Here is a 26,990-nt window from a genome sequence, read left to right on the forward strand (position 1 = left end):
CAGACAACAAAGTCTGAAACTAGGCTAACTAGATTCAGACATCATATGCAATGAAAAAATTTTAATTAATTTATGATAGCGTATGCCTAGCCACAAATCCAAGTCAATCATTCAAAAAAAAAAAAGTAGGATACTTAAGCGGCTAATGAAGTTTCAAAATCCTAGGCGGAGGTAGTGGAAACAGGTGTTTTCACTACCGCGACAGAGAAAAATCTGAATAGAAAATGGGAATGATTCCTGATATCCGCCTCCCAGCGGCGGTATGGGTACTAACCACCCTGGCCGCCACCCTGCGTGTGCCGGGGAGTTTTGAAAATTCTGTCGGACTTCGGAGAATACAAGAACTATATATATATCTGACAGGTAAGTTTCATGAACAAAACTCTCCTTACCTTCCAACTGACGAATCTTCTGATCCACAGAACGATTCTTGGCTTTCAGAGCTGCCGCCTCCGAAGGCGTAATCTCCGGCTTCGTGGCGGGGTGGGGGAGCCGGGGGCTGCAACTTGGGAAGAAGGTTCTAATTCTACGTTAGTACTATTAGGATCCACATCAACTCACTTCATTCTAGATCTGCTAGAACTTCTAGAGGAAGCCTTACGCACTCTATCACGTTCCAACTTCCTAACATAAGAAGAGAGAGCCTTATATTCTTCTTCATCAATCCTTACATTCACTAACAAGGGTTAGCAAACGCACAATCATTCCCCCTGCATTTCATGCAAACCGTGTGGGGGTTTCTACCGAAGCTTTCGGCAACCTCACCTTACATCCTTCATTTCACGCAACCCTAAAACAACACCGAAGTTTTAACTACCGATTCTAGATCAGACATCGTTAAAGAAAATCAAACTCAAAAATCAAACCGGTCCACAATCAGCGTATGCCAAGCCAAACAAAGCGAATACGTCACCAAAAGAAGTCCAAATTAACTCCAGGCAAGCGAGAATCGAAAAACTATCGAGAGGAACCGACAACAGTTGTTATCGTTCCCGCGACAGAGAAAAATCTGACAAGCTTACGGGAGTGGTTCGTACATCCGCCACCCAGCGGCTAAGGTAGAGACCACCTGACCTACCTGTCGCGTGTGCCGCGAGATTTGAAATTTCTGTCGGGAACGTCGGAGACTATAGCTAAGTATATATCTGTCAGGGAGTTCATGTACAAAAATATAAGTTACTTCACTAATTTCTTGGATTTCATAAATGGTAAATAACATAAAGATGCATTAACAAATAATGAGAGTTTTAAAGGCACAAAAGGTTTCAGAAATTTATAAACAGCGGCCATGATGTAAACAACACGGGCGCTTGTAAACAACTGATTTTCAAGGGAAGATTTTGTAACTTTCATTGGCAGTGTTGCCAACTGGCAGACAGAATAGGAGGTAACAGGGTTGCCAATGTGGTAAATTTTGGTGCGGTTTTTGGGGATTTAGGGCTAAAGACTAAATAAATATATTAAGGTAATGTTTATTAATACAAGTACTGCAGCACCTAAAGTTAGTTGAACTAGAGTCTGACAATCCAAAGAAAAATCAAGTCAAAGAAATGTCACAATCGGGGAAAAGTCTTAATTTGATTACCAAAGTTTCAAAAAGAAACCGAAATCTAAGTATGTCCATAGGTTACCAAAACAATAATAATTCACCAACTGATTAAAAAGAGAATTGGAAGAATAGCGAATTCTAAACCAGGCTGCTGCTAATAACTGTAAGTACAGACATCAGCAAGCAGAAACAAATTGAAGCCCTATTGTTAGTTGTTCCTCTCTTTCACAGCGCTACCGCAAATTTCAAGATTTTAGTTGTTGACAAATGAAACTAATGGCCTTGGTAAGTAACTTATATAAAATTGGGGATTTCTCACCACTAAAGTGTCTACCACATACTGTAATAGGTTTGGATGACTACAAATATTACATTTTCATATTTACAAAAGATGCATTCTTACCATATCTAGCCCAAATCTTAGGTTGTACACCAGAGCATTCTCTGATAAGAATTGGAGATTTTGGGTTAGCTTGCTTCAAACTAACATAACTCTGCTCGATGAATTCCCTGTAAATAAAAATATTATCCAGTTAAAATTATCTGAAGCACTGTAGGAGAAATACCCCAATATGTAATCATATCTCTAACTGTATTTTTGAAATAAATTAAAACAGCAATTGCCAGCAGAAAGTACAGTACTATATTATAATTACAGTAAGCCAGTTGTTCAAAATACAAAATGTCATTTTAAACAGTAGTAATCTAGGGTAGAGATAAATGTATACCATAAAACACGCTGCACACCAATGCGGTGAATAAGGACTACTATACCGATTACAATACGACAGTTTTGAGAAAATCACTACTTTCTTAAACTTGAGTAAATGATTGCAAAGATACTTTCTTCAGAACACTGCAGCAAACTGTTATATATTTAACTATGAGGCTAATATAAGAGCATTTACTTCTTCAGACCTTATAAAAATAGAAAAGTGGGCAGTGAATGATACAAAGATGAGTAAATATTATCAACAAACTGCAAAATTTGATATGCAGTATGAAAAAATCACAATTTTTGAAAGTAAATTGTATTTTTTTCTAACTATATAAACCTGAGGTCCTTCACTTAAGGAATTACCTTCAGCATAGCTGGAATTACGGCTGTTAAATTCTTGAACAAGGTCGTTAGGTTTAACTACTGTCTGGTAGGCGGGCAGGCCCGCACTTTGCTTTTCGACCCAGGTTCAGATTGAGGGTGGCATGAGGTGGGCATAAATGTAAAGGACCTCAGGTTTGCATAGTTAGGAAAAATACAATTTACGTACTCTTAAAAATTGTGATTTGTTACTACATGATACACAAACCCTCGGTCCTTTACATAAGGAAGACTCACTGATTGGTGGGAGGAATGTGAGTGAGCCTCTAGAACTGACTGGAGTTCTGCACACCTGGGCTATTCCTCCTGGTTGGACTTGTCAACAGATGCTGATTAACTGTGCGGTCACGCATCTAAGACGTAGTCACAACATGACACCCGCCTTATGAAGGGTTATGCTGAGACTAACCTTGTTCGCCGACGATGTTTCTCGCGAGGCATGCGCACATCAGACGATACGTCAATTGCCAGAGACTGAGGTCCCTGTGATGGCAAGACAGAAGTTTCTCAATAGTAGTTGAATCTCAACCAAGGAGAAACAATACTACTATATTACTACTGAATGATTAAGGTGAATGTGGACCTACGTCTTCACAGTTAAATCAAGAGAAGTAAACTTTCAAGATTTCATAGAAAAGGTCCCATCAATGACACCAACCAGTGAAGACGGCTTTAATCCTTGTTGTTTGCCACAGAGGTATGAAAATGCTAATCCACTACTATTTCGTTGCTGCTCAGCGAGAAAGCCGGAGTTTGCAATGAAAACAGTGTGTCTTTCAGTAATGAAAAAGCAGGGATTATACTGCCTGAAGAACTGCTTCTCGTGGGTTACATAAGGGAGGAAGTTTCTATTTACTTGGGAAGCAGAGATAGTTGGGCGGGGAACAGGCGAAGTCTTCCGTTATTCATTCACAATTCGGGGTGAACAAAGAATTTTTGAACACCTTACGAATTAGGAAATGTACATTAGGAGACAACCTCAAATTGTCTGAAGAATATCATTCTGTGTCATCGTAGTGGCTGATGGGGCAGGTGTGATGAAGCAGAAGACTAGGCTACAGACTTCTGTTATACCGTGGTGTAAACAAAGATGATAATGAGTCTAATGAAATATATCTCTGTCTGAAAATTCTCGCAACAGCAAATGTGGTGCAGGAGAGATGGGCATAAACATATGTGAGAATTCCAGCCAACCAGAGACCTAAGTCTGTGATTACCGGGCAGAGATTCAAATTGGTAGTCAATCCTCAACAGAGGAGAAACAATACCGAAACGAAAAGAATCTTGGAGAGCAAACAGTACTGAGGCGGAGCCATACACTGCTCACTCAACTTGTTGTTATCCTGAGTTGCCTGGTAGAGCATTCCATGAAGGAATGCATTTGGCTAGAACCATTGAGCGCAAAAAAAGATACACTCGAGCATCTGCATTTTAACCGAAATGGGAGAGAAGAAAACCCTCTTGTTTGGTGATAATACAAATGCTGTGGTGTTGTTGGGAAACAATACCACTAGATATCTCAAAATCAAAACCGGTAATTCTTGGGAGGCCTGAAAGGCTGTCCTGAGTTCCAGGTTAATTGAGAGAAGGTGCTATTCATCTCGATCATATACCAGAAGAGTTAACTTACAGGTATGCGCCTACTACTCCGACAATGCATCTGCTAACAGAAGCATCTCGCGAGAGAAATATGATATTGTTAAGATACAATAAAGTTTGTTCATACTTACCTGGCAGATATATATATAGCTGTATTCTCTGAAGTCCGACAGAATCTCTAAAACTTACGACACACGTAGCGGGAGTTAGGTGGTTAGTACCCATTCCCGCCGCTGGGAGGCGGGTATCAGGAACCATTCCCATTTTCTATCAGATTTTCTATCTCCACTGTCTCCTGAGGGGAGGTGGGTGGGTACTTTAAATATATATATCTGCCAGGTAAGTATGAACAAACTTTATTGTATCTTTACAATATCATTTTGTTCATGAAACTTACCTGTCAGATATATATATAGCTGAATCCCACCTTTGGCAGTGGGAGAGACAGAATAGGATTTTAGGAAACATATACATGTAGATGATTGACATTTTGGTTCCTTACCTGTTAGCATAGCTGACTTCGTGATTACTGTCACCCAAGCCTGCTTCTGCTTTACTAGAGTTGCCAGCAAGGTGCGCTCTAGATGATCTGTCAACGGGGACGTGACCACAATGTGACTAGACCATGACCATACTTATGAGGGCAACGAAGCAAAACCACCACCTAAACTAGCCTAACAATTTAACTCCCACATGTAAAGGCTAACAGAAGGGAAGTCCGCATTAAGTGGCCGACCCTACAACCAAAAAATGACAATAATTTAAAAACTCACCTACCCTTTTCTATGGGAAAGGATGAGCGCTGCATCCTGCCACCAAAATAGTGTCTGTGGCGACGTATGGCCCTAGAGAGTAACAGTTCTCGTACGTCGTTCTCACCTCCCGCAGGTAGTGCGAGGTGAACACCGTGTTACTCCGCCAAAAGGTGGCACTCAAAATGTCGTTGAGAGCCATGTTTTTCTGAAAGGCTACCGAGGTCGAAATAGCCCTCACCTCGTGGGCGTTCACCTTTAACAGCCTCAAGTCACTGTCATTGCATGATGAGTGCGCCTCCTTTATGGTGTCCCTCAAGAAGAATGCCAGAGCATTTTTAGACATAGGCATATCTGGTCTCTTGAATGAACACCATAAGTTCTCAGAAGAACCTCTACAATCCTTCGTTTTCCGCAGGTAGGTTCTAAGAGCCCTGACAGGGCACAGGACTCTTTCTGGCTCCTGACCAATGATCTCAGCCATACCCTTAATCTCGAAAGACTTAGGCCAAGGGTTGGAAGGATTCTCGTTTTTCGCCAGAAACGTCATCCCCAAAGAGCAGACTGCATTATGCCCTTTGAAACCGACGTGCTTACTGATCGCTTGTATTTCGCTAACTCTCTTCGCCGTCACCCGAGCAGTTAGGAAAATAGTCTTTCTAGTTAAGTCTCGAAAAGACGCAGCGTGAAGTGGTTCAAAGTGATCCGACATCAAAAACTTAAGGACCACGTCTAAGTTCCAAGAAGGCAACTTAGGGAGAGGCACCTTGGTGGTCTCAAAAGATCTCAAGAGATCGTGAAGATCTTTGTTATTCACTAGATCCAGTCCTCTATGGCGAAAGACTACAGATAAAACGCTTCTGTAGCCCTCAATTGTTGACACTGCTAACTTTAAATCTCGTCTGAGATAAAGGAGAAAGTCGGTGATCTGGCTCACAGAGGTCGTGGTAGAGGAAACACCCTTCTTCCTGCACCAGTTCCTAAAAGCTGCCCACTTCGATTGGTACACAGCGATCGAAGAAGGTCTCCTTGCGGTGGCGATAGCTTTAGCCACAGGTTTTGAAAAACCTCTCGCTCTGGCCAACTTCTGGATAGTCTGAACGCAGTCAGACTCAGAGCGGAGAGGTTTTGTGGTACCTCTCGAAGTGGGGCTGTTTGAGTAGATCTCTCCTCGACGGAAGCGATCTCGGAAAGTCTACCAGGAAGGACATTACCTCTGTGAACCAGTCTGCTGCGGGCCAAAAGGGGGCGATCAACGTTAACCTCGTCCCTTCTGAAGCTGTGAACTTTCTCAGCACTTCTCCCAGTATCTTGAACGGGGGAAATGCGTAGAGGTCCAGGCCCGTCCAATCCCAAAGCAGGGAGTCTATTGCCACTGCTCCTGGATCCAGAACAGGGGAGCAACAGAGAGGAAGTCTCGTTGTCCTCGACGTCGCAAAAATGTCCACTAGAGGACATCCCCAAAGACTCCACAGCTCCTGGCATACCTCCTGGTGGAGGGTCCACTCCGTCGGCAGCAGTTGTCCTTGCCGACTGAGGAGGTACGCACGGACGTTCTCGACTCTGGCGATGAACCTTGTGAGAATCGTGACTTCTCTTGCTTTCGCCCATAAAAGAATCCCCTTCGCCAGAGCGAACAGGGAGCGAGAGTGCATTCCTCCTTGCTTCTTTAAGTATGCCAGGGCTGTGGTGTTGTCCGAGTTGACCTGGACTACGCGACGGGAGACTTTGTCTTGAAAGAACTGGAGCGCCAACTGGATTGCTGCCAGCTCTTTAATTTTGATATGCCAGGCTACCTGTTCCCCTCTCCAGGTGCCTGACACTTCCTACCCCCCTAGTGTTGCTCCCCATCCCGTGGAAGACGCGTCGGAGAACAACACTAGGTCGGGGTTCTGAAGCTTGAGGGAAATTCCCTCTGACAGCTTCAATGGATCAAGCCACCATCTTAGATGGCTTTTTACCTCTTCTGAGATAGTCAAAATCATGTTGAGGTTGTTCTTGTCTGTCCAGCTGTCCGACAGGAAGAACTGAAGAGGTCTGAGGTGCAGCCTCCCCAGGGAAACAAACTTCTCCAGCGAGGAAATGGTCCTCAGCAGACTCATCCATTCCCTCACCGAGCATGAATCCTTCCCTAGAAAGGCTGATACTTTCTCTAAGCCTTGTTGCTGACGTTCCTGGAAGGGAAAAGCTCAAAAAGCCACTGAATCCATCTGAATCCCCAGATACACGATGGACTGTGTTGGGGTCAGATGTGACTTTACGAAGTTTACCAGTAGTCGCAGGGACGTAGCTAAGGTCAAAGTCGTTTGCAGGTCCTCCAGGCACCGGGTTTGCGAAGAGGCTCGTATGAGCCAGTCGTCCAAATAGAGAGAGATCCTGATGTTGTTGAGATGGAGCCACCTCGCCACATTCTTCATCAAGATGGTGAACACAAATGGGGCAGTACTCAGTCCGAAACAAAGAGCCCTGAACTGAAATACTTTCCCTTTCAAGACGAACCGAAGGTACTTCATTGATTGGGGATGTATCGGGACGTGGCAATAAGCGTCCTGAAGGTCGAGTGATACCATCCAATCTCCAGGTCTTAAGGCCCCAAGAACTGACTGAGGTGTCTCCATCTTGAACCTCTGCTTCTCCACAAAGAGGTTCAGACGACTTACATCCAATACCGGACGCCAACCTCCCGACTGTTTTGGAACCAGGAACAATCTGTTGTAAAATCCTGGTGATTCCAGGTCTAAGACCTGTTCCACTGCTCCCTTTTCGAGCATCTGCTCGAGCAGATCGAAAAGTATCCGTCGCTTCTCCTGACAATACGACATAGACACGTCCCTGGGAGTTGTACACAGCGGGGGCGGCTTCACGAAAGGGATCTTGTATCCTTTCTCTAGGATGTTGAGAGACCAATGTCCGCCTCTCTCTCTCTCCAGGCTTCCACAAACAACCTTAGCCTGGCTCCTACCGGCGACTGAAGGACGGATTTCTCATTTCTTGCCCCTAGAATTAGCAGGGGCTCTTCCTCTAGGAAGGCTTCTTCCTCGGAGGGAAGATCTAGCAGATGTTCCACCACGAAAGGGCTTTTGCCTTTTAAGAGATTGACTTCCTGAAGACGTCGAAGGGCCAGCAGTACGTCGTGACGATTAGGCCAAAAGATCTTGAGTGGCCTTTTCTTGTAAACTGACAGCCAGATCCTTTACCATGGCCTGGGGGAAGAGATGGCTCGAAAAGGGAGCAAACAACAGTTCTGCCTTCTGCGAGGGAGAGACAGACTTAGCTGCAAAATTGCAAAATAGCGCTCTCTTTTTCAACACCCCTGCGCAAAAATGAGAGGCTAACTCCTCCAAGCCATCTCTGACGGCCTTGTCCATGCATGACAATACACTGGACAGCTCCCCGAGGCTAATAGAATCTGGTTTAAGAGACTGGTTGTCGAGCACGCCCAAACACCAGTCTAAGAAGTTGAAGACTTCCAAAGAACGGAAGAGGCCCTTCAAATGGTGGTCAAGCTCTGAAGTCGTCCATGACACTTTTGCCGAAGCAAGGAATGACCTTCTAGGAGCATCCACGATGCTGGCAAAATCCCCTTGAGCCGATGCAGGAACCTTCAGGCCCACATCTTCACCTGTTTTGTACCACATCACTGCCTTACCGCTAAGTCTAGACGGAGGCAGGGCAAAGGTGCTCCTCCCCTGCGCTTTCCTTGACTCCATCCAAACGTTTACTTTACGGAAAGCTCTCTTGGTAGACAGGGATGTCTTCATCTTGACAAAGCCGGAAGTCTTGCTGGCTTTCGAAGACGAAAATTGCGAGGGAGGAGAAGGAGGAGCAGAGGGTAGAAAGGTATCGCCGAATGAGTCACGGAGAAGGCGAGCCAGGACTTGATAATCTGACGAAGCAGACGTAGAAGGTTGCTCTTCATCAACATCATCAGAAGAACAGCTTAACTCCCCTTCTTCCTTACCAGACTGCACCACCGAAGGAAGGGGCAAAAGACCTTTAGACCCGAGTCTCATTGCAGAACGGTGTCGAGAAGAAGAGGGCAACGCACTAGAGACAGTATCTTACACTGCAGCAGGATCAGGAACCAAATCGACTATACTGCCGGAGGCGAAAATGAACTCGGTGTTGCTAGATGCAGCGAAGCGTCAATAACAGCATCGGGAAAAGAGTCCGAGCGTCGATGAACTTCCGTGTCAACGTCCATACGAGCGTCCAGCGAAGCGTTCCTACGAGCGTCCAGCGAAGCGTCACGCCCCACGTCTTGACGGGCGTCAAAACAAACGTCACGTTGGGCGTCGGAACGAGCAGTTCAATGAGCAGCAGGAAGACAAGAAGCACGCTCCTTACTGCATGAAGCAGCTGGCACTGAAGCCTGTCCAACAGGGGCAACGTCCTCATCAACAAAAGCATCAAGATCGGAACACCGAGCGTCACGCAGAGCAGAAAGGGGAGCGTCCAAAGGAGCAGGAAAGCAATCATTGCCCCGAAAGCAAAGCGATTACGTTGCTCTCTCTCCAAGAAAGAACGTGCCAGAAGATGTTTACCGTCACCGCTAGAAGAACACTGGGGAGTAGAACGAAGTCTAGAGGGCGACAACCCAGGAGAAGGAGAAGAACGAGGAGAAGGCGAGAGAGACTGTCTGGTCCTCTTAATCGGCAGTCTGTCATCCTTCCTACGTCGTGGAACTGCCTCCTTCTGCTTAAGCAAAGCAGCAAGCTGTTGCTGCATAGCGAGGATGATTTCTGTCTGAGAAGGCTCCTTACGAGGAGAAGAGCTGTGCCTGTGAGAAGACGAGGGGCGAGGGGACACCTTCTTCCTTCTCACAGGAACTGCCCTGGATCTAGAGCGACTGGGGCGCTCGAAGGCGTCATCGTCGGATGACGTCTTAGTCTTCTTCTCAGGCGGAAAAGAGGCGAAGCTCTCCGGCGAAGACCGCAAATCAGACAGAACATGACGTGAAGCGTCCTGCTCTCGGAAGCTCCTCTTCAAAGGCCGTGAATCCAAACGAGATTCCCACCCCTTGCGCGGGGAGGACACGTCGGAAGACGAAAAACAATCCTTAAGAAGACGTGCACGAGCACGCTCCTTAGCAGCCTGGGAAGCGTCTACAGGAACTGCTGAAGGGACGTCAGTTCGGTGGGGGATCCCCGTAACCCTCCTTCGGCCTTCGACATGCCCTCTCCCTGAGTCCTGGGAGTCCGGCAGAGGTCCCAGCCTAGAGGCGCTATAGGGCCGATCTGACACCCCCTCCACTTCACTAGGGGCACTATCACTGCACTTCACTTCACTTTGCCTATTTTCTAAGGCAAGCACTTTGGATTCTAGATTCTGTAACGAATCCAAAATAACAGAAAGGGCATTACCCTCCGCAGACATCACCTGAGGGCCCGAAGGCAACACTACGGGGTTAGGAGTTGCAAACTCTACAGGAGGTTTAGAAGGAGAAACATTACTGCCCTGTCTGCTATCCGACTTGCTCCTGGAGGAAGACCTCCTGATCCTATCATGCTCCAACTTTCGAACGTAGGATTCATACGCCTTCCATTGGGAATCAGTCAAACTTTCACACTCTATGCAGCGAAAATCATATGCACACATTTGTCCCCTGCAACTCTTACATACTGTGTGAGGGTCCACCGAAGCCTTCAATAGCCTCACCTTACATTCATCCTTACTACACACCCTGGCGCTAGCCGAACTAGACCCAGACATCTTATTAAAGGAAAAAACCAAGCCAAAATCCAAAATAATCCACAATCAACGTGTGCCTAGCTACCGATCCAAAGTCAAAAAACCAAAAGTCAATAGGATACTCAAATAGCCAAGTAGTTTTCCAAAATCCTGAGACGGAGGTATTGCAAACAGGTGTTTACAATACTGGCGACAGAGAAAATCTGATAGAAAATGGGAATGGTTCCTGATACCCGCCTCCCAGCGGCGGGAATGGGTACTAACCACATAACTCCCACTACGTGTGTCGTAAGTTTTAGAAATTCTGTTGGACTTCAGAGAATACAGCTATATATATATCTGACAGGTAAGTTTCATGAACAAATTTTTGATGTAACAAAGTAAAGTTAAACTAAATAATGAGTAAAGTAAACAATTGAGGGAATAAAGCTTTGCACCTCATACGCTGCGTACTCGTGTGCTGCCCGTAACTGTGTTTGTGGAGTGAGTGCTTAGGAACCAGGAACAGCAACGTAGTTCAAGTGCAAGTTGGAGTGAATTAAGACCAAAACGTGTATAATAACAATCAAATAAGCACTGTGGAGTTTCAGTTGTGATGGCAGTAAGGATAAAACCACCGATTACAAGGTAAAAATGAATTTCAGTTCAAACCATGACCCTGGGAATAAAAAGTTTCATACTTTTTATTGTGCTGATTTCAACTGCAATCTTGAGTAAGATCAATAAGCGTTACATATATACGCTAACATTGTTAAAATGAGTGCTGGGAAGGCTGGGAAAGATGGTGGATTATCTGTGGTTAGAACGGCCAGTCACGCGACTGCTGCCATATTGGATTTCAAAACTGCCTTGAAAACATATTTTACGAAGAGCTCACCTGCTTATTTTAGTTCGTATGGGGCTTTCATATATCACATTATGTTGATGAAACTTCAATCTTTTGAATGGTATGCTTAAAGATGTAATTGTATTCTTGATTCACCAATTAAGTATAGAGTGAATAAGGCTGAGCCACGTGATGACGATGGATCGTCTGCGGTTGTTCACCCTATTTCTCCGGTTTTGTGTAAGTCTTATACCCAGTTTGGAGGGTAAACATATACCAATTGGCAACAATGATAAAAAAAAAGCAGAGCGCGAACAACGCCGTAGGTACTGTTCACAGCAAAACTATTGATATTTGAGTCAGGAATCTAGTTACTTTTTCAACAATTAATATTTTTGTTTGTTTGTGTGGTGTTTTTACGTTGCATGGAACCTGTGGTTATTCAGCAACAGGACCAACGGCTTTGCATGACTTCCGAACCATGTTGAGAGTGAACTTCTATCACCAGAAATACACATCTCTCACTCCTCAATGGAATGGACGAGAATCGAACCCGCGATCACCGAGGTGGGACGCCAACACCATACCAACCACGCCACTGAGGTGCTATGAATATTTTCAAATTAATAATCATGAATATGTACAAAATTTATGCAATTTATGACCTTATACTGATTTTAACATGATATTGTTATGATACAATAAAGTTTGTTCATACTTACCTGGCAGATATATATATAGCTGTATTCTCCGAAGTCCGACAGAATTTCAAAACTCCCGGCACACGCAGTGGTCGGCCAGGTGGTAGTACCCATTCCGCGCTGGGAGGCGGGCGTAAGGAACCATTCCCATTTTCTGTCAGATTTTTCTAGTGCCACTGTCTCCTGATGGGGAGGTGGGTGGGCACTTTGATTATATATATCTGCCAGGTAAGTATGAACAAACTTTATTGTATCATAACAATATCATTTTGTTCATGAATCTTACCTGCCAGATATATATATAGCTGAATCCCACCTTTGGAGGAAGGGGGCGGGAGACAGATTCGATTTTGGGAAACAATTTCATATATATGATTGATATTTTGGTTCCTTACTGTTAGCATAGCTGACTTCGTGAGTACCGTCACCCAAGTCCTGCATCTGCTTTACTAGAGACTCCAGCTAGGTAGTGACCTGTGAAGCTGTTGAGTTCTAGAGGATCTGTCAACGGGGGCGTGACCACAATGCAACTAGATCCTATATTATAGACCTCCAATTTCGGTACTGCATTCCTAGAGGTGCCAGCAAGGACGTGACTGTGTAGCTGGTGCGCTCTAATGAACTGTCACGGGGAGCGTGACCACAATGTGGACAGATCATATAGGTGTTGTTTAGACACCGAATGCTGTTAATGCTTCACTGGAGGTGCCAGCAAGGACGTGACCTATGTAGCTGGTGCGCTCCAGATGATTTGTCAATGGGGGCGTGACCACACTGTGACAAAAAACATTTTACCCTACTATGAGGGCGAAGCAAAAACATTACCACCTGACCTAGCCTATCTGGTTAAACTTCGTAAAACCAAGGCTAATAGGAGGAAGGCCGCCTAAGGCGGCCTACCCAAGACCACAAAAAACTAAACACCTACATAAACATAATAAAAATAAAAAATAAAAAGAAATAAAATTAAAATTAAAAGTCCAAACTAACATATTATTTTCTAAAAAGATAGGAAGAGTGCTATCTCTGTCCCCAATATATTGTCTGCTGCGACATATGGGCCCAAAGAGTAGCAGTTCTCGTATGTAATCCTCACCTCCGAAGGTAGTGAGAGGCAAACACTGAATTACTACGCCAAAATGTGGCATTCAAGATGTCATTGAGTGCCATGTTCTTTTTGGAAGGCTACCGACGTAGAAATAGCCCTCAGTCCATGCGCATTCACCCTTCAACACTTTCATATCACTGTCTTGACAGGATGAATGCACTTCCTTGATGGTGCCCTCAAGAAAAAAGCCAAAGCATTCTTTGACACTGGTAACCTTGGCTTTCCTGACCAAACACCACAAGTTATCAGAATGGACCCGTCTTAATAAACCTTGGTTCCTATGTTTTCAGACTCGAGGGAGTTGACTTTCCTAGCTATTGCCTTCGGAGGGTCTGCTTCGTCTCAAGAGCCTCAGCGAGGATGTGACCTATGGGTAAGAGTTCTTGTGGGTTTGCCGATGGGGTCCTTTTTTTATCCACTTACTCGGCAAAGCCTAACTGGCATTGTCAATGGGTGCTAATCCACTCATATGACCATATACCTATGCTATTAGCATAATTAAGGAGCACAACACCGATCCCGATCACCTGATCCTAACACGAGGGTTAGCGCTTAATTTTAAAAAGAGTTAAACTAAAAATTAACTACTAGTTAAGGATCAGTGTCGGCTCCCTATCCCAGCAACGTATCCGCAGACACGAACAACCAAGAGAAAAGGATCTCTTGTAGGTTGAATTGACATCCTTCGTGTAACGGGCGGAGGTTCAACACAGAATTGCTCATCTCCCGTAAGTGACAGCTCATATGTCCTTTATGACATATTGTTATGGAACCAAGAAGAATTCATAAAAGCTCGCACTTCATGCATAGTTCAAACGGACTGGACATGAGGAACCTTCAGAACTACATCCAAGTTCCAAGACGGCCCAACTTGGGAGTTTGTTGGAACCTTCATCGTTTCGAAAGATCTCAAGAGATCGTGAAGGTCTCTGTTGTCCGCCAAGTCCAGGCCTCTGTGCCTAAAGACAACTAAAAGCACACTCTTATAACCCTTGATTGTAGAGACTGCAAGTTTTAGATCCCTTCTCAGAAAAGGAAGTCAGCAATCTGGCTCACAGGTCGTGGTGGAGGAAAATGCCGTTCTTACTTGCACCAACTCCTGAAGACTATCCACTTCGATTGTACACTGCGTTGGAAAACGCTCTTCTTGCACTGGCGATAGCTTTCGCCATTGACGTATAGAAGCCTCTCGCTCTGGCCAAACTTTTGGATAGTCTGAATGCAGTCAGACTCAGAGCGAAGAGGCTTCTGTGGTACCTATCGAGTGGGGCTGTCTGAGTAGATCTGTCCCTTACTGGAAGCGTCCTCGGGAAGTCTACTGCAAAGGCCATGACCTCTGTGAACACTCTCTCGCAGGCCAGAAGGGGCGAACAAAGTCATTCTCGTCCCTTCCGACACCGCAAACTTTCTCATGACTTCCCCTAAGATCTTGAACGGGGAAAGGCGTACAGGTCCATCCCCGTCCAGTCCCAGAGAAGTGTGTCTATCGTCACTGCAGCTGGGTCGAGTACTGGGGAGCAGTACAGTGGAAGCCTCTTCGTTCTGGACGTCGCAAAGATATCCACGAGCGGACGGACGTCCCCATAACCCCCACAGCTCTTGGCATACCTCCAAAGCAGAGTCTACTCGGTTGGCAGAAGTTGACCTCGTCTGCTGAGGAGATCTGCCCAGACATTCTCTACTCATGCTACAAACTTCGTAAGGATCATGACGTCCAGTGCCTTGCCCACAGCAAGATCTCCTTTGCCAGAGCAAAAAAGGGACTGCGAACTGTGTTCCTCCTCCCTACTTCTTCAAGTACGCCAGTAGCATGGTGGTGTTGTCTGATGATTGACTTGGAGATATTCGACGAGAGAACTTTTCTTGGAAAAACTGGAGAGCTAAAAAAGATGGCTGCCATTTCCTTTAGGTTATGTGCCAGGACACCTGTTCCCCTCCCTCAGGTGCCTGCCACTTCTTTCCCCTAATGATGCTTCCCATCCCGTGGTGGGACGCGTCGGAGAACAACACTAGGTCGGGGCTCTGAAGCTTGAGAGACACGCCCTCCGACAGCTACACTGGATCTAGCCAACATTTCAAGTGATGTTTTACCTCTCCTGAAATTTCCAAGATCATGTGTAGATTCTTGGTTTTTTTTTTTTTTTTTTCCAATTGTACTTGAGAAAAAAATGTAACGGTCTGAGGTGCAGTCTCCCCAAGGAAACAAACTTCTCCAGCGAGGAAATGGTCCCCAGTTAGACTCATCCATTCCCTCACGAGGCACGAATCTTTCCTTAGGAAGGCTAACACTTTGTCTAAGCCTTGCTGCTGACGTCCCTGGGACGGAAAAGTTCGAAAAGCCACTGAATCCATCTGAATCCCCAGATACACGATGGATTGGGTTGGGATCAGAGTGACTTTTCGAAATTCACCAGTAGTTCCAGGGACTTGTCCCAACGGATTAAGTTGTTTGAAAATCCTTCAGACACCGCGTTTGAGTGGAGGCATGAATGAGCCAGTCGTCCTTCGAAGATAACAATTGCGAAGGAGGAGACTGAGGGGCCGCAGGCTGAAACTATTCTTCAAAAGAGGCTCAAAGCCATCGAACCAAGACCTCTTCTTCTCAACTGACACACGTTCGGGAAGATGGTAACCGTGCTCTCTAGACAACCTCTGGAGAGCTGCATGAAAACTAGAGAGCAAGGCAACTGGCGAAAGAGCGGAACGAGGAGAAGGAGAAGGGACTGCCTGTACTCTTGATTGGCAGCCTATCATCCTTCCTCTCACGATGTGGCTTTGCCTTTCTCACTGCAATCAACAAAACAAGTTGTTGTTGCAAAGACACAATCATCCTTTTCGATGGAGAACATTCCTTCTCAGGCAAAAGGCTGATCCTTTGAGAAGACGATGGGCGAGGGGAAGCCCTCCTCCTTCTCACATGGACCCGCCAAGGATATATCTTAGGAGCGACCGAAGCGCTCAAAAGCATACTCATCGGAAGACGTCCTCTCCGGTGAAGATCGCAACACAGTAGAAAAGAGAGAGGACGTGAAGCGTCCCCCTCCCTGAGACCCTACATCATACATCTCAGCTCTCTTTTACTGCAGAAAGTCTTCCAATTGCCCAGGAGACGACTGCAAAGCAGAAGGAGCTAACGGACGAGAAGCGTCCCCCTCCGAGGAACCAAAGACGACGGCCGCCTGTGCGACCTATATCGTCTTCGTTCTCCTCAGAGGGAGCGAGACCCTCCGAGAGTTCCAACTCCTGCGCGGGAGGACGTCTCTGAAGACTAAAGTAATCTTTCAAGATTCAAATTCTATGAGATTATGAGCCATGACATCACCTATAGACGAATCTTGACTATGAGAGATGTTCAGAATCATTTCTAGATCATCTATGCTATTCCAGTTTTTCTGCAGGAAAAACTGGAGAGGTGTGAATTTCAGTCTATTCAGGGAAAACAAACTTCTCCAGCGAGGAAAGGTCCCCTGCAATTCATTCATTCCCTCACCGAGCATGTTTCCTTCCCTAATATGGCTGCGTTTCACTTAAACAGGAGTAATTTTGAAGACCTGTGAAGATTGTTCATTTGTTTTTCCTAAAAGTCTCCTTCCCTGAGATCCATTACTATCTCTTATTCTCGGCGAATGTCTGAAGAAGCATTACGTTGTGCGTCCATCCAAGCGTCCTGCCGAGCGTCGCGCTCGGCGCTGTCGTATTTGGCAGCGGAAGGAGTCCCCGTTCATAATCGAGCAAGGGACGTTCTCGGTTAGTGCGAACTAATTGACTGCATCTCTTGCACATCATTCTTGTTTCGAGGGAAATCATGTGTGTTATGCCGCCGTAGACTCGGACAGAATTCTGTTACCATGCGGTAAACAGAACCGAAAAAGGTCTAATACATATAATCTATATACACATACATACTTTATACATATATAACCATACATATATATATATATATATATACCATATACACATATATATATATATTACACATACTACATACACAAATATATATAATTTTTTTTTTTTTTTTTTTTTTTTTTTTTTTTTTTTTTATGAAAAAATTCTCGCAAAGTGAAGATGTTCAGCCATGTATGCTAGAATTCCCTTCAACCCGAGGCTAAGGCCGTGATTGTAGGGTAGAAATACGTTAGTCCGTCAATCCCGCAGGAGAGAGAGAGACGTAACCGAACCTACTGCGCATAGCAGACAATCAGATGGAACTGAGCACTGGCATTACGCATTAGTGACAGCAGACTCTGAGAACGTTCGTCGTTCTCCGCACTGCTCTGCCTGAGTTGCCACCATACATTCTACGAATGAATAGGTTTACTATCATTATAGAGCAGAAACCAAAAATCCATCAAACTAGTACATTTAAGCGAAACTGAATTGCTAAATATAAAAGGCTAGCTTGGTATTGTCATAACAATACCTTAAATGTTTAAAAATAGGGAAACCGGCAACCCCTGATAGTTGCAGGGAGAACCGATTAAATGTAATAAGAATAATCGTACTCTCGGTTGTCCTCGTAGGATTAAACTATGGTATGAGTATATAACTTGAACCATACAACAGTTTGATAGTAATATGACGTAAGGGCAAAATATATTACTATGATACAACATCGCTTGTTCACCTTTACCCGGCAGATATATATATACATATATCTGACTGGCAAGTTTTATGAACAAACGTAGAGTATTTTAGACACTTGGACAGCTACCTCCCTACTACATTCTGCCTCACCGAGGTAGGGAGAGCCCATCACGCGGTAGTGTTTTGTCAATGAGAAATTAATTACGCTTACGCGATAGAATGAACACTCATGGCATTATCACTATTCTTCACTACACTACTATAACTTTTTCCAATGCAACTGATTCCAGGCTACGCAGAGATTTAAGAATCACAGATAGGGTATTACCCTCCAAAGACACTATTGTAGGGCCCGAAGGCATCACAGGTCTTTGGAGAGGGATAAATTTCTACTGGACGGTAACTTGTGTTACACGCCTGGAGGAAGACCTCCTTACTACTATCACGTTCTAGTTTACGTACCTATGATTCATAAGCCTTCCAGCAGAATCAGACATATTTTCACACTCGTTGCAGCGCTCATCAAACATACAAACATGTTTCCTACAATTCGCCGCACACTGTATGAGGGTCTACCGAAGTTTTCGGTAGCCTAACCTTGCATTTCCTTCCCCACAAATAGACTCTGGCCTAGTCGAACTAGATACCAGACATCGTAAGTTTTAAGGAAAAAAATTCAAGCCAAAAAAAATTAAAACAATCCACAATTAGCGTATGCCTAACCACCGATCCTAATCAAATAACCAAAAAATCAATCGGGATACTCAAGTGACCAAAAGAGTTCCAAAATCCAATGACGGAGGTGCAGAAAACACTTGTTTGTCTGCACCGGCGACAGAAATATCTGACAGAAAATGGGAATGGTTCCTTACGCCCGCCTCCCAGCGGCGGGAATGGTACTACCTACCACCTGGCCGACCACTGCGTGTGCCGGGAGTTTTGAAATTCTGTCGGACTTCGGTAGAATACAGCTATATATATAATCTGGCAGGTAAGATTCATGAACAAATATTTATTTAAATAATTATCTAGTGCACGCTTCTTCTTTCTACCGAAAAATCGTGAGTTTCCTTGGATGTGCCAGACGGTTAGTGTCATTGTTTATGATTGTTATGAAGAAATTGCCTCCATGTCTATGGGTATAAGTGGTGTGTGGATTTAGCACATGGAATGGAAAGTTTATTGACACAAGTGACTTCGCAAACATGGCAAAGATCGCAAAGATGGCGTCAATCTTCTAAATTTTTGGTGTTTTAATTAAAAATTTTGAAAGCATCATGGAGGTATATTTGCACTGCACATGGCTAGACTTTCATTAACTCTGTTTAATTTGTTTAATTGTAAAATATATCCTTAATTTCTAACTTAGGAGAAAATACTTACTTCGAAAGGAGGGTAGAGGTCTCGAGCTGTTGCTCTCACCACTAATGACTTGTGACTGGTGCCCATCTACGATGTCAGGACATGTTAAAGTACTTTTTCAGACGGTGGATCCATGCGGCCAAAACTGGATCAGCTAGTCCAGTCAGTTGTTTCCCCAAGACTATATCTAGACATAAATGAACAGTTAAGGAAAAAGTGGTAATTATTCCAGTCGGCAACTGGCAGGAACCAGGCCATGGTAGTAGTCTTCAGTTTTACTTTGGAAAAAATGCTTAGGCTAGCAATAAGGTATATGAGTGATGATCATGGCAGCAAATTCAAGTGCTTTTTCAGGAAGGTGGCCGCTTTCCGTTTGAGGCGGCCGCTATTCACCGCTCGGTCATTTACCCTAGCCTAGCACTAAACAAGGTACATAAGAATTCTCACCCTAAATTAAGTCATGGGCAACAGGGCTTAATCGGGTTAAGTCTACCGTAAGCCATACTTTAATATATCTTACTGGATTGGGTTAGACTACAGCCTAAGCTAGGGTAAACAATCACGGACGATCCACCATCATCCAGCTGGACGGGTCTTATTCACTCGATATCTAATTGGTGAAACAAGAATACAATTACTACAACTCTAAGCATACCATTCAAAAGATTGAAGTTTCTTCAACATAATGTGATATATGAAAGCCCCATAAGAACTAAAATAAGCATGTGACGCTCTTCGTAAAATATATTTTCAAGGCAGTTTTGAAATCCAATATGGCGGCTATCTCGTGGATGGACGGGTCTGTTCACAGATGGACACCATCTTTCCCAGCCTTCTCAGCACTCATTTGAACAATGTTAGCTTATATATGTAACGTTTATTGATCTTACTCAAGATTGCAGTTGTAATCAGCACAATAAAACAACATTTTGTTGCCTACATTAGTGAAAGTATGAAACTTGTTACTCCCGGAGTCATGGTTTGAACTGACTCCATTTTTACCTTGTAATCGGTGGTTTTTATCCTTACTGCCATCACAACTGAAACTCCACAGTGCTTATTTGATTGTTATTATACACATTTTGGTCTTAATTCACTCCACTTGAACCAAGTTGCTGTTCCTGGTTCCTAAGCGCGCACTCCACAAACACAGTTACGAGCAGCAGACAACGACACTGCAAAGTTTTATTCCCTTAATTGTTTACTTTACTCATTATTTAGTTCAACTTTACTTTGTTATTTCAAAATGTTTATTTAATTCATGTCTATTATCCCTTTTTTGCAACCAAATTACCCGGAAAAATTTCAGATATTTCTAAAGTAGATACAATCCAATGTTTCTAACCTTGTCGTACATCTGGCTGCCGAAAACCATAGCGGAGCAGACTACGGATAATTGGATTATAAGTTTTTTTTTTTTTTTTTTGCTAGCACTTTTCATTGATTTAAGTCTATATTAGTATTTTGATTTTTTAATAACTGTATACCAGAAATAAATGTAACCTTTAATGTTTGCATGCTAAATATGGCAAAATCATCATTGCCACATTAGTGGAGCTTCACACATACGCCGATGCATTATTATAAACTGTTTCCATGAATTCTAGTTGTCATAGTAATGCAATAATGATAAAATTGCCTTAATATTTATGTATATATATATACTTTCAATACATAGCCTAATTTCACCAATTTCCAAGTTTTGTGTATAGTCTTATACCCAGTTTGGAGGGTGAACACATACCAAATGGCAACAGAGAGAGAGAGAGAGAAAGGAAGGCGAAGGAAGGAAGGACAGGGGTGGCGGTGGAGGGGGGGGAGAGGGTAGGTGGAGCTTTTTACGCGTGTTAGTATCCATTTCTGGATAATGGAGTTTTTGTCTCTTGGTACAAGGACAAGTATCGTTATTCTTTACGATTAGTGATTCACGATACCCTTATAAATTACAGCACTGGGTGTAATGCACTATAGCAAAATCTCGTTCTGATACGAGTGTTCGTTACAAAAATATTGCAAAAAATGTGCTTGCACTGTCTTGAAACCCATAGTAGGTATGCTGCTTAGTTGTCAATCAAGTTTTTTGTAATCAAGTATTTTTTACAAGCTACCTATTGTATAAATTTGTATTTTTCTCAATCAAAACATATGCCCCTCAATGCTAACTTTCCTCTTTTAACGACTTTCTGGTCATTGCAAATTTGGCCCCATAATTTCTTATGGTGCGAAAACAGACAGTGGCCCATGGACCGAAAGCGATTGCGTCACACTACGGCGGTAATCCGGCATTAAAACATCTTCATATATCCAAAAAGTAAATAATAAAGATTTATATGCGCATTACGATTATAACAATTACATGAATAGCTGATAACAATTTGCATGAATAACTGGTAAACTGTTCTTCAAGAAAGTAGAGTATAGTAATTCATTTACAATAGGTAAGAAAGTCAAGATGTCGTGATGTCATAATACAGGACTTATAAGAACGTTCTAATTCCGAAAAATAATTAGGGTAAAATATCACAGCAGGCCAAGCAGGCCACCTACAATCAACGCTAGCCACCCTCCGAAAAAGTACATTATAACGCGTCCTGACACCGGAGATGGGCATCAGTCGCGACTTCTTGTTGGTGAAAAACGGAGCTAAAGACCTCTACTCTCCTTTCGAAGTACAAGGCCAAATTTTAAGATTTAAACAGAGGGTACTGAAAATGGCGCCCACGGCAGTGGAAATCTCACCAAAACGCTTTAGAAATTTTTACTTACAACTAAAAATGTTTCGAAGATTGACGCCATCTCGATGTTTACGGAGTCGCTTGTGTCAACAAACTTTCCATTTCCTGTGATAAATCCGCACACCACTTGTACCCACAGACGCTGGAGCACTTTTATCACAACAATCGAAACACGATTTCTCACCAACAAACAAGCCAGGAGTAAACAGCTGTTTTGGTAGAAGATGACGAGAAGCGTGCTCTTAGCTATTTTTAAATAAGTAGTAAAACATCAATATTTTTCCATATTTTTTTATTGTGATTAATTTGAAATTATTCGTTATTGAAAAAGTAACTCGACTCTGACTCAAATTTAAGTAATTATTTTTCTGAATTAGAACGTTCTTTTAAGTTCTGTATTATGACGTCACGACATCTTGACTTTCGTACCTATTGTAAATAATTGCTATACTCAACTGTCATTGCAGAACAGTTTACCAGTTATTCATGCAGATTGTTATCAGCTATACATGTAATTGTTATAATCGTAATGCACATATATATCTTTATTATTTACTTTTTGGATATATGAAGATGTTTTACTGCTGGATTATCGCCGTAGTGTGACGCAATCGTTTTCGGTCCATGGGCCTCTGTCTGTTTTCGCACCATAAGAAATTATGGGGCCGAATTTGCAAGTGACCAGAAAGTCGTTAAAAGAGGGAAAGTTTTAGCATTGAGGGGCATATGTTTTGACTGAGAAAAATACATATTTATTCAATAGCTAGCTTGTAAAAAATACTTGGTTATAAAAACTTGATTGACAACTAAGCAGCATGTCTACTTAGGGTTTCAGAGACAGTGCAAGCACGTTTTTTTTGGGCAATACCTATTCTGTAACGAACACTCGTAAACAGAACGAGATTTTGCTATAGTGCATTACACCCAGTGCCGTAATTTATAAGGGCTCCACCTACCCTCTCCCCCCCCCCCCCCCCCCCCACCACCGCCATCCCTTTTCGTTTTCTCGTTCGTTCCTCCGCCTTCCTTTCTCTCTCTCTCTCTCTCTCTCTCTCTGTTGCCATTCGTATGTGTTTCACCCTCCAAACTGGGTATAACCACTACACACTAAAACACACGTTGAAATTGGTGAAATTAGGCTATGTATTGAAGTATATATACAAAAATATTAAAGCAATTTTATCATTGATTGCATTACTATGACAACTAGAATTCATGGAAACAGTTATAATAATGGAACGGCGTATGTGTGAAGCCTCCACTAATGTGGCAACGATGATTTTGCCATTCTTAGCATGCAAACATTAAAGCATGCAAACATTAAAGTTTACATTTATTTCTGGCATACGATATTAAAGAAATTCAAAATACTAATAGACTGAAATCAATGAAAAGTGCTAACAAAAAACAAAAAAGCAAAAAAAAAAAAAAAAACAGTCGTTCCTCTTTATGCACTTTTCCGTATTCGTTCCTCTATGGTTTTCGGCAGCCAGATGTACGAAAACGTTAGAAACATTTGATTTTATCTACTTTAGAAATATCTGTAATTTTCGGGGTAATTTGGTTGCAAAAAAGGGATAATATACATGAATTAAATCAAAATGTTTAAATAACAAAGTAAATTTAAACTAAATAACGAGTAAAGTAAACAGTTTAGGGAATAAAAACTTTGCAGTTTCGTCGTGTCTGTTCGTAATTGTGTTTATGGCGCGCGCGCTTAGAAACCAGGAACAGCAACGGGTTAAAGTGCAAATGTGGAGTGAACTGAGACCAAAATGTGTATAATAACAATCAAATAAGCACTGTGGAGTTTCAGTTGTGATGGCAGTAAGGATAAAAACCGCCGATTACAAGGTAAGAATGAATTCAGTTCAAACCATAACCCCGGGAATAACAAGTTTCATACTTTCACTAATATAGGCAACAAAATGTTGTTTTATTGTGCTGATTACAACTGCAATCTTGAGTAAGATCAATAAACGTTACATATATACGCTAACATTGTTCAAATGAGTGCTGGGAAGGCTGGGGAAAGATGGTGGCCGTCACTGATGAGACCGTCCATGCAAAAACGTAGCCGCCATATGGATTTAAAACTTGCTTGAAACATATTTTACGAAGAGCTCTGAATCTTATTTTGTTAGTTGTATGGGGCTTTCAGTATATCAGCAAGATATGTTGACAAAACTTCAGTCTTTTAAATGGTATGCTTAGAGTTGCAATTGTATTCTTGTTTCACCAATTAAATATCGAGTGAATAAGACCCGTCCACCGTGATGAGGGTTGGCCTGTCGTGATATTCTACCCTACTAAAATTTGAGTCAGAATCGAGTTACTTTTTCAATAACGAATATTTTCAAATTAATCATCATAAATATGTAAAATATTGATGTTTTTACTATTTATTTAAATAATTATCTTAGTGCACGCTTCGTCGTCGTCTTCTACCAAATCAGTAGTTTCCTTAAAAATGTCATGGTTAGGGACCGTGTTCCGATTGTTGTGATGAAAGTGCCCCAGCGTCTGTGGATAAAAGTGGTGTGCGGATTTATCACAGGAAATTGGAAGTTTGTTCTCACAAGCGACTCCGTAAACATCGAGATGGCGTCAATCTTCTAAAATATTTATGAGTAAGTAAAAATTTCGAAAGCGTTTTGGTGAGATTTGCACTGCGTTGGACACCCTTCTCACTACCCTCTGTTTAATGATGTAAATTTGGCCTTAATTTCTAACTTTGGAGAAAATACTTACTTTGAAAGGAGAGTAGAGGTCTTTAGCTCTGTCTCCCACCAACAACAAGTCGCGACTGATGCCCATCTCCGGTGTCAGGACGCGTTATAGCTAAGTACTTTTTCGGAGGGTGGCATGCTGTGATCGTCGGTGAGTTGATCCAGGCCGTGCAGTTGTTTACCCTATTAGGCTTAGGCTACAATGATGAACTTGCCAAAACAAAACTCTATTCTAGGCCAAATCTTACAGTTAGCCTTTTAGTTGGGCCCTACTAAATCCCAAACAATAAATAACGGCTACCCAAGCATAAGCCTGTTTATCAAAATGCAAAAAAAAATATATATATATATATTTTCGGTCGCATAGACTACCTAGGCTAGGTAGCCTAATTGAGAAAATGAGCTAAACCTACCGGTTAGCTAGGTTACGATCGCTTTGGTCATCTGAAAAAAAGACAAAGTTAGCCAACAATAAGCAATTTTCCTCATCCCATGTTCTAGCTATAATTACCGGACTCCCTGGCTGGCAGCAGATCTCTGGCAAAGATGAATTCTCAGTTCCCTCAGCTGAGGGGCGAATTTTACAGCAGCTCTGGCAGCCATTGCGTAGACAAATTTTGCCTATTTACAATAGCAGTGGTAGAATCGAAACTCTGCAACGGCTCCCCTGTCGCTCTGATTAGCTTACTTCACTCTTAGTTCTTTTCTTTCACTGGTTTCACTCTGTACTCAGTTATTTCTCCACTAGGTTTAAAATGAGAAAAACCTTATATTTGTCTTCCAAGTAAAGCTGTCAAACAATATTGGATTTACTTTTTGTTCATAAACTGCACAACATAATAGTACCATTTTCTTCATTTACATCAATTTATCTTTTCTCTTTACAACTCCCTGTACTACGGTAATTTCGTGTGCAGGCTAGCTATTCTAGCCATGATACAAATATCCATCAATTATTACAGTTTTTTTGTATTATTCCCCATCTTTACATTACTGTTTCCCAGTCGTATACAAATAACGTCATTTATTACTTTTGTTGCAGTTGTTAGAGTTTTCGGTAATTCTAACTGCAATTTCCCAAGAAATACCCGACGCGGAGTTATTACTTAGCTCTACCGAATTTCTTCAGTTCATTCCTAATCTGCTTTGTTTCATAAGGCTAATTAAAGTTTCTATTTTCCATTACAATAGTCCACAATGATCTCATACAGAAGTCTGTATATAGTATTATAGCATTATGTTTAGGCTTGTTTCAATATCTGCATAGCTAGGAGTGTTTCCTGATGGTCTCATGAATGTGTACTATAGACGCGAGCAAAGTTAATAGAAGTAACTGGTGTCCACTCTCTTGTCTACCTTAATTAAGGTACCTACCTACTCAGACGAACGCTATTTTTTTCACCTCTTATTTTTTCTGTATTAACTTCAATTTTTCTTGGACATACTTTAGATTTAATAGTGCTGATCCTTTCTGATAAGTTTGCCAGTAATAATCATATGGCAGATTTTACTTTATGGTATTGTCATGTTTTCCTAGCTTTTTTCCACAAAGAAGTTTCTGCAATATACTTTTCATAGAATATTACTGGACGATTATCTTTTGTTTTTATTATGCTTAAATTAAGAGTTTGTGGTATCTTCGGGTGAGTGAGTCGAGATAATCAGTACAAGAGAGAGTTGAGTACAAAAAATTAGATACTACACTTGATTCATCGTGCATTTCTTATATAAGGTATGTGATGGTTATGTCTAAAGATGTAATAGATGTCCATGGTTGCTGCATACAGTTATTGCATAGGCCTACTGAAAACAGCAGCCGTAAACAAAGACAGAGGTTACCGTGTATTGACTGGAATCCCAATTATCACATCTGTGACTTTATTATACTTACATGAAGTAGCATAATAATTGCTGTTAGGCCATTTGGTTTAAAAGATAATACGGATATTTTGGATATGAAAAGATTGTGTTTTTATACATTTATATTGTGCAGAAATTGGTACAAGAATTCATCGTTTATCCCGAATAGATTACCTTTATAATATTCAATTCTTTGTGCTTTATAAGAGACAGAATATAATACCTCATGCATATATCTGTGTTGTAAAATTGGAATGCATAGGCTACCTATTAACTGACCGCATTCTTCGGCCAGATCTTTGAACCTTGAGGAGATCCATGAAATAAATACTATAGAAAACGGTAGCAATTAATTTTAAAGAAAACTTTTTCTATGATATAATGGCATTCTCTTA

The 26,990-nt window shown here is 42.5% G+C and overlaps 1 protein-coding gene across 1 annotated transcript in view; it reads right to left on the minus strand.

The window, feature by feature from the left end:
- LOC135205560 (NADH dehydrogenase [ubiquinone] 1 alpha subcomplex subunit 2-like) overlaps window positions 1–25,404 on the minus strand; it is a 59,259-nt gene extending 33,855 nt beyond the window's left edge. Inside the window, exons 1-2 of the mRNA XM_064236326.1 lie at window positions 25,247–25,404; window positions 1,953–2,059 (exon numbers count right to left, since the gene is read on the minus strand). Of these exons, the coding sequence (XP_064092396.1) occupies window positions 1,953–2,059; window positions 25,247–25,338 (199 nt within the window). The 5' untranslated portion in view covers window positions 25,339–25,404. The remainder of the gene's footprint in view (window positions 1–1,952; window positions 2,060–25,246) is intronic.
- Between the last annotated feature and the right edge of the window lie 1,586 nt (window positions 25,405–26,990).

This window comes from Macrobrachium nipponense, chromosome 24, assembly GCF_015104395.2.
Source record: "Macrobrachium nipponense isolate FS-2020 chromosome 24, ASM1510439v2, whole genome shotgun sequence".
NCBI classification, from domain to species: domain Eukaryota; kingdom Metazoa; phylum Arthropoda; class Malacostraca; order Decapoda; family Palaemonidae; genus Macrobrachium; species Macrobrachium nipponense.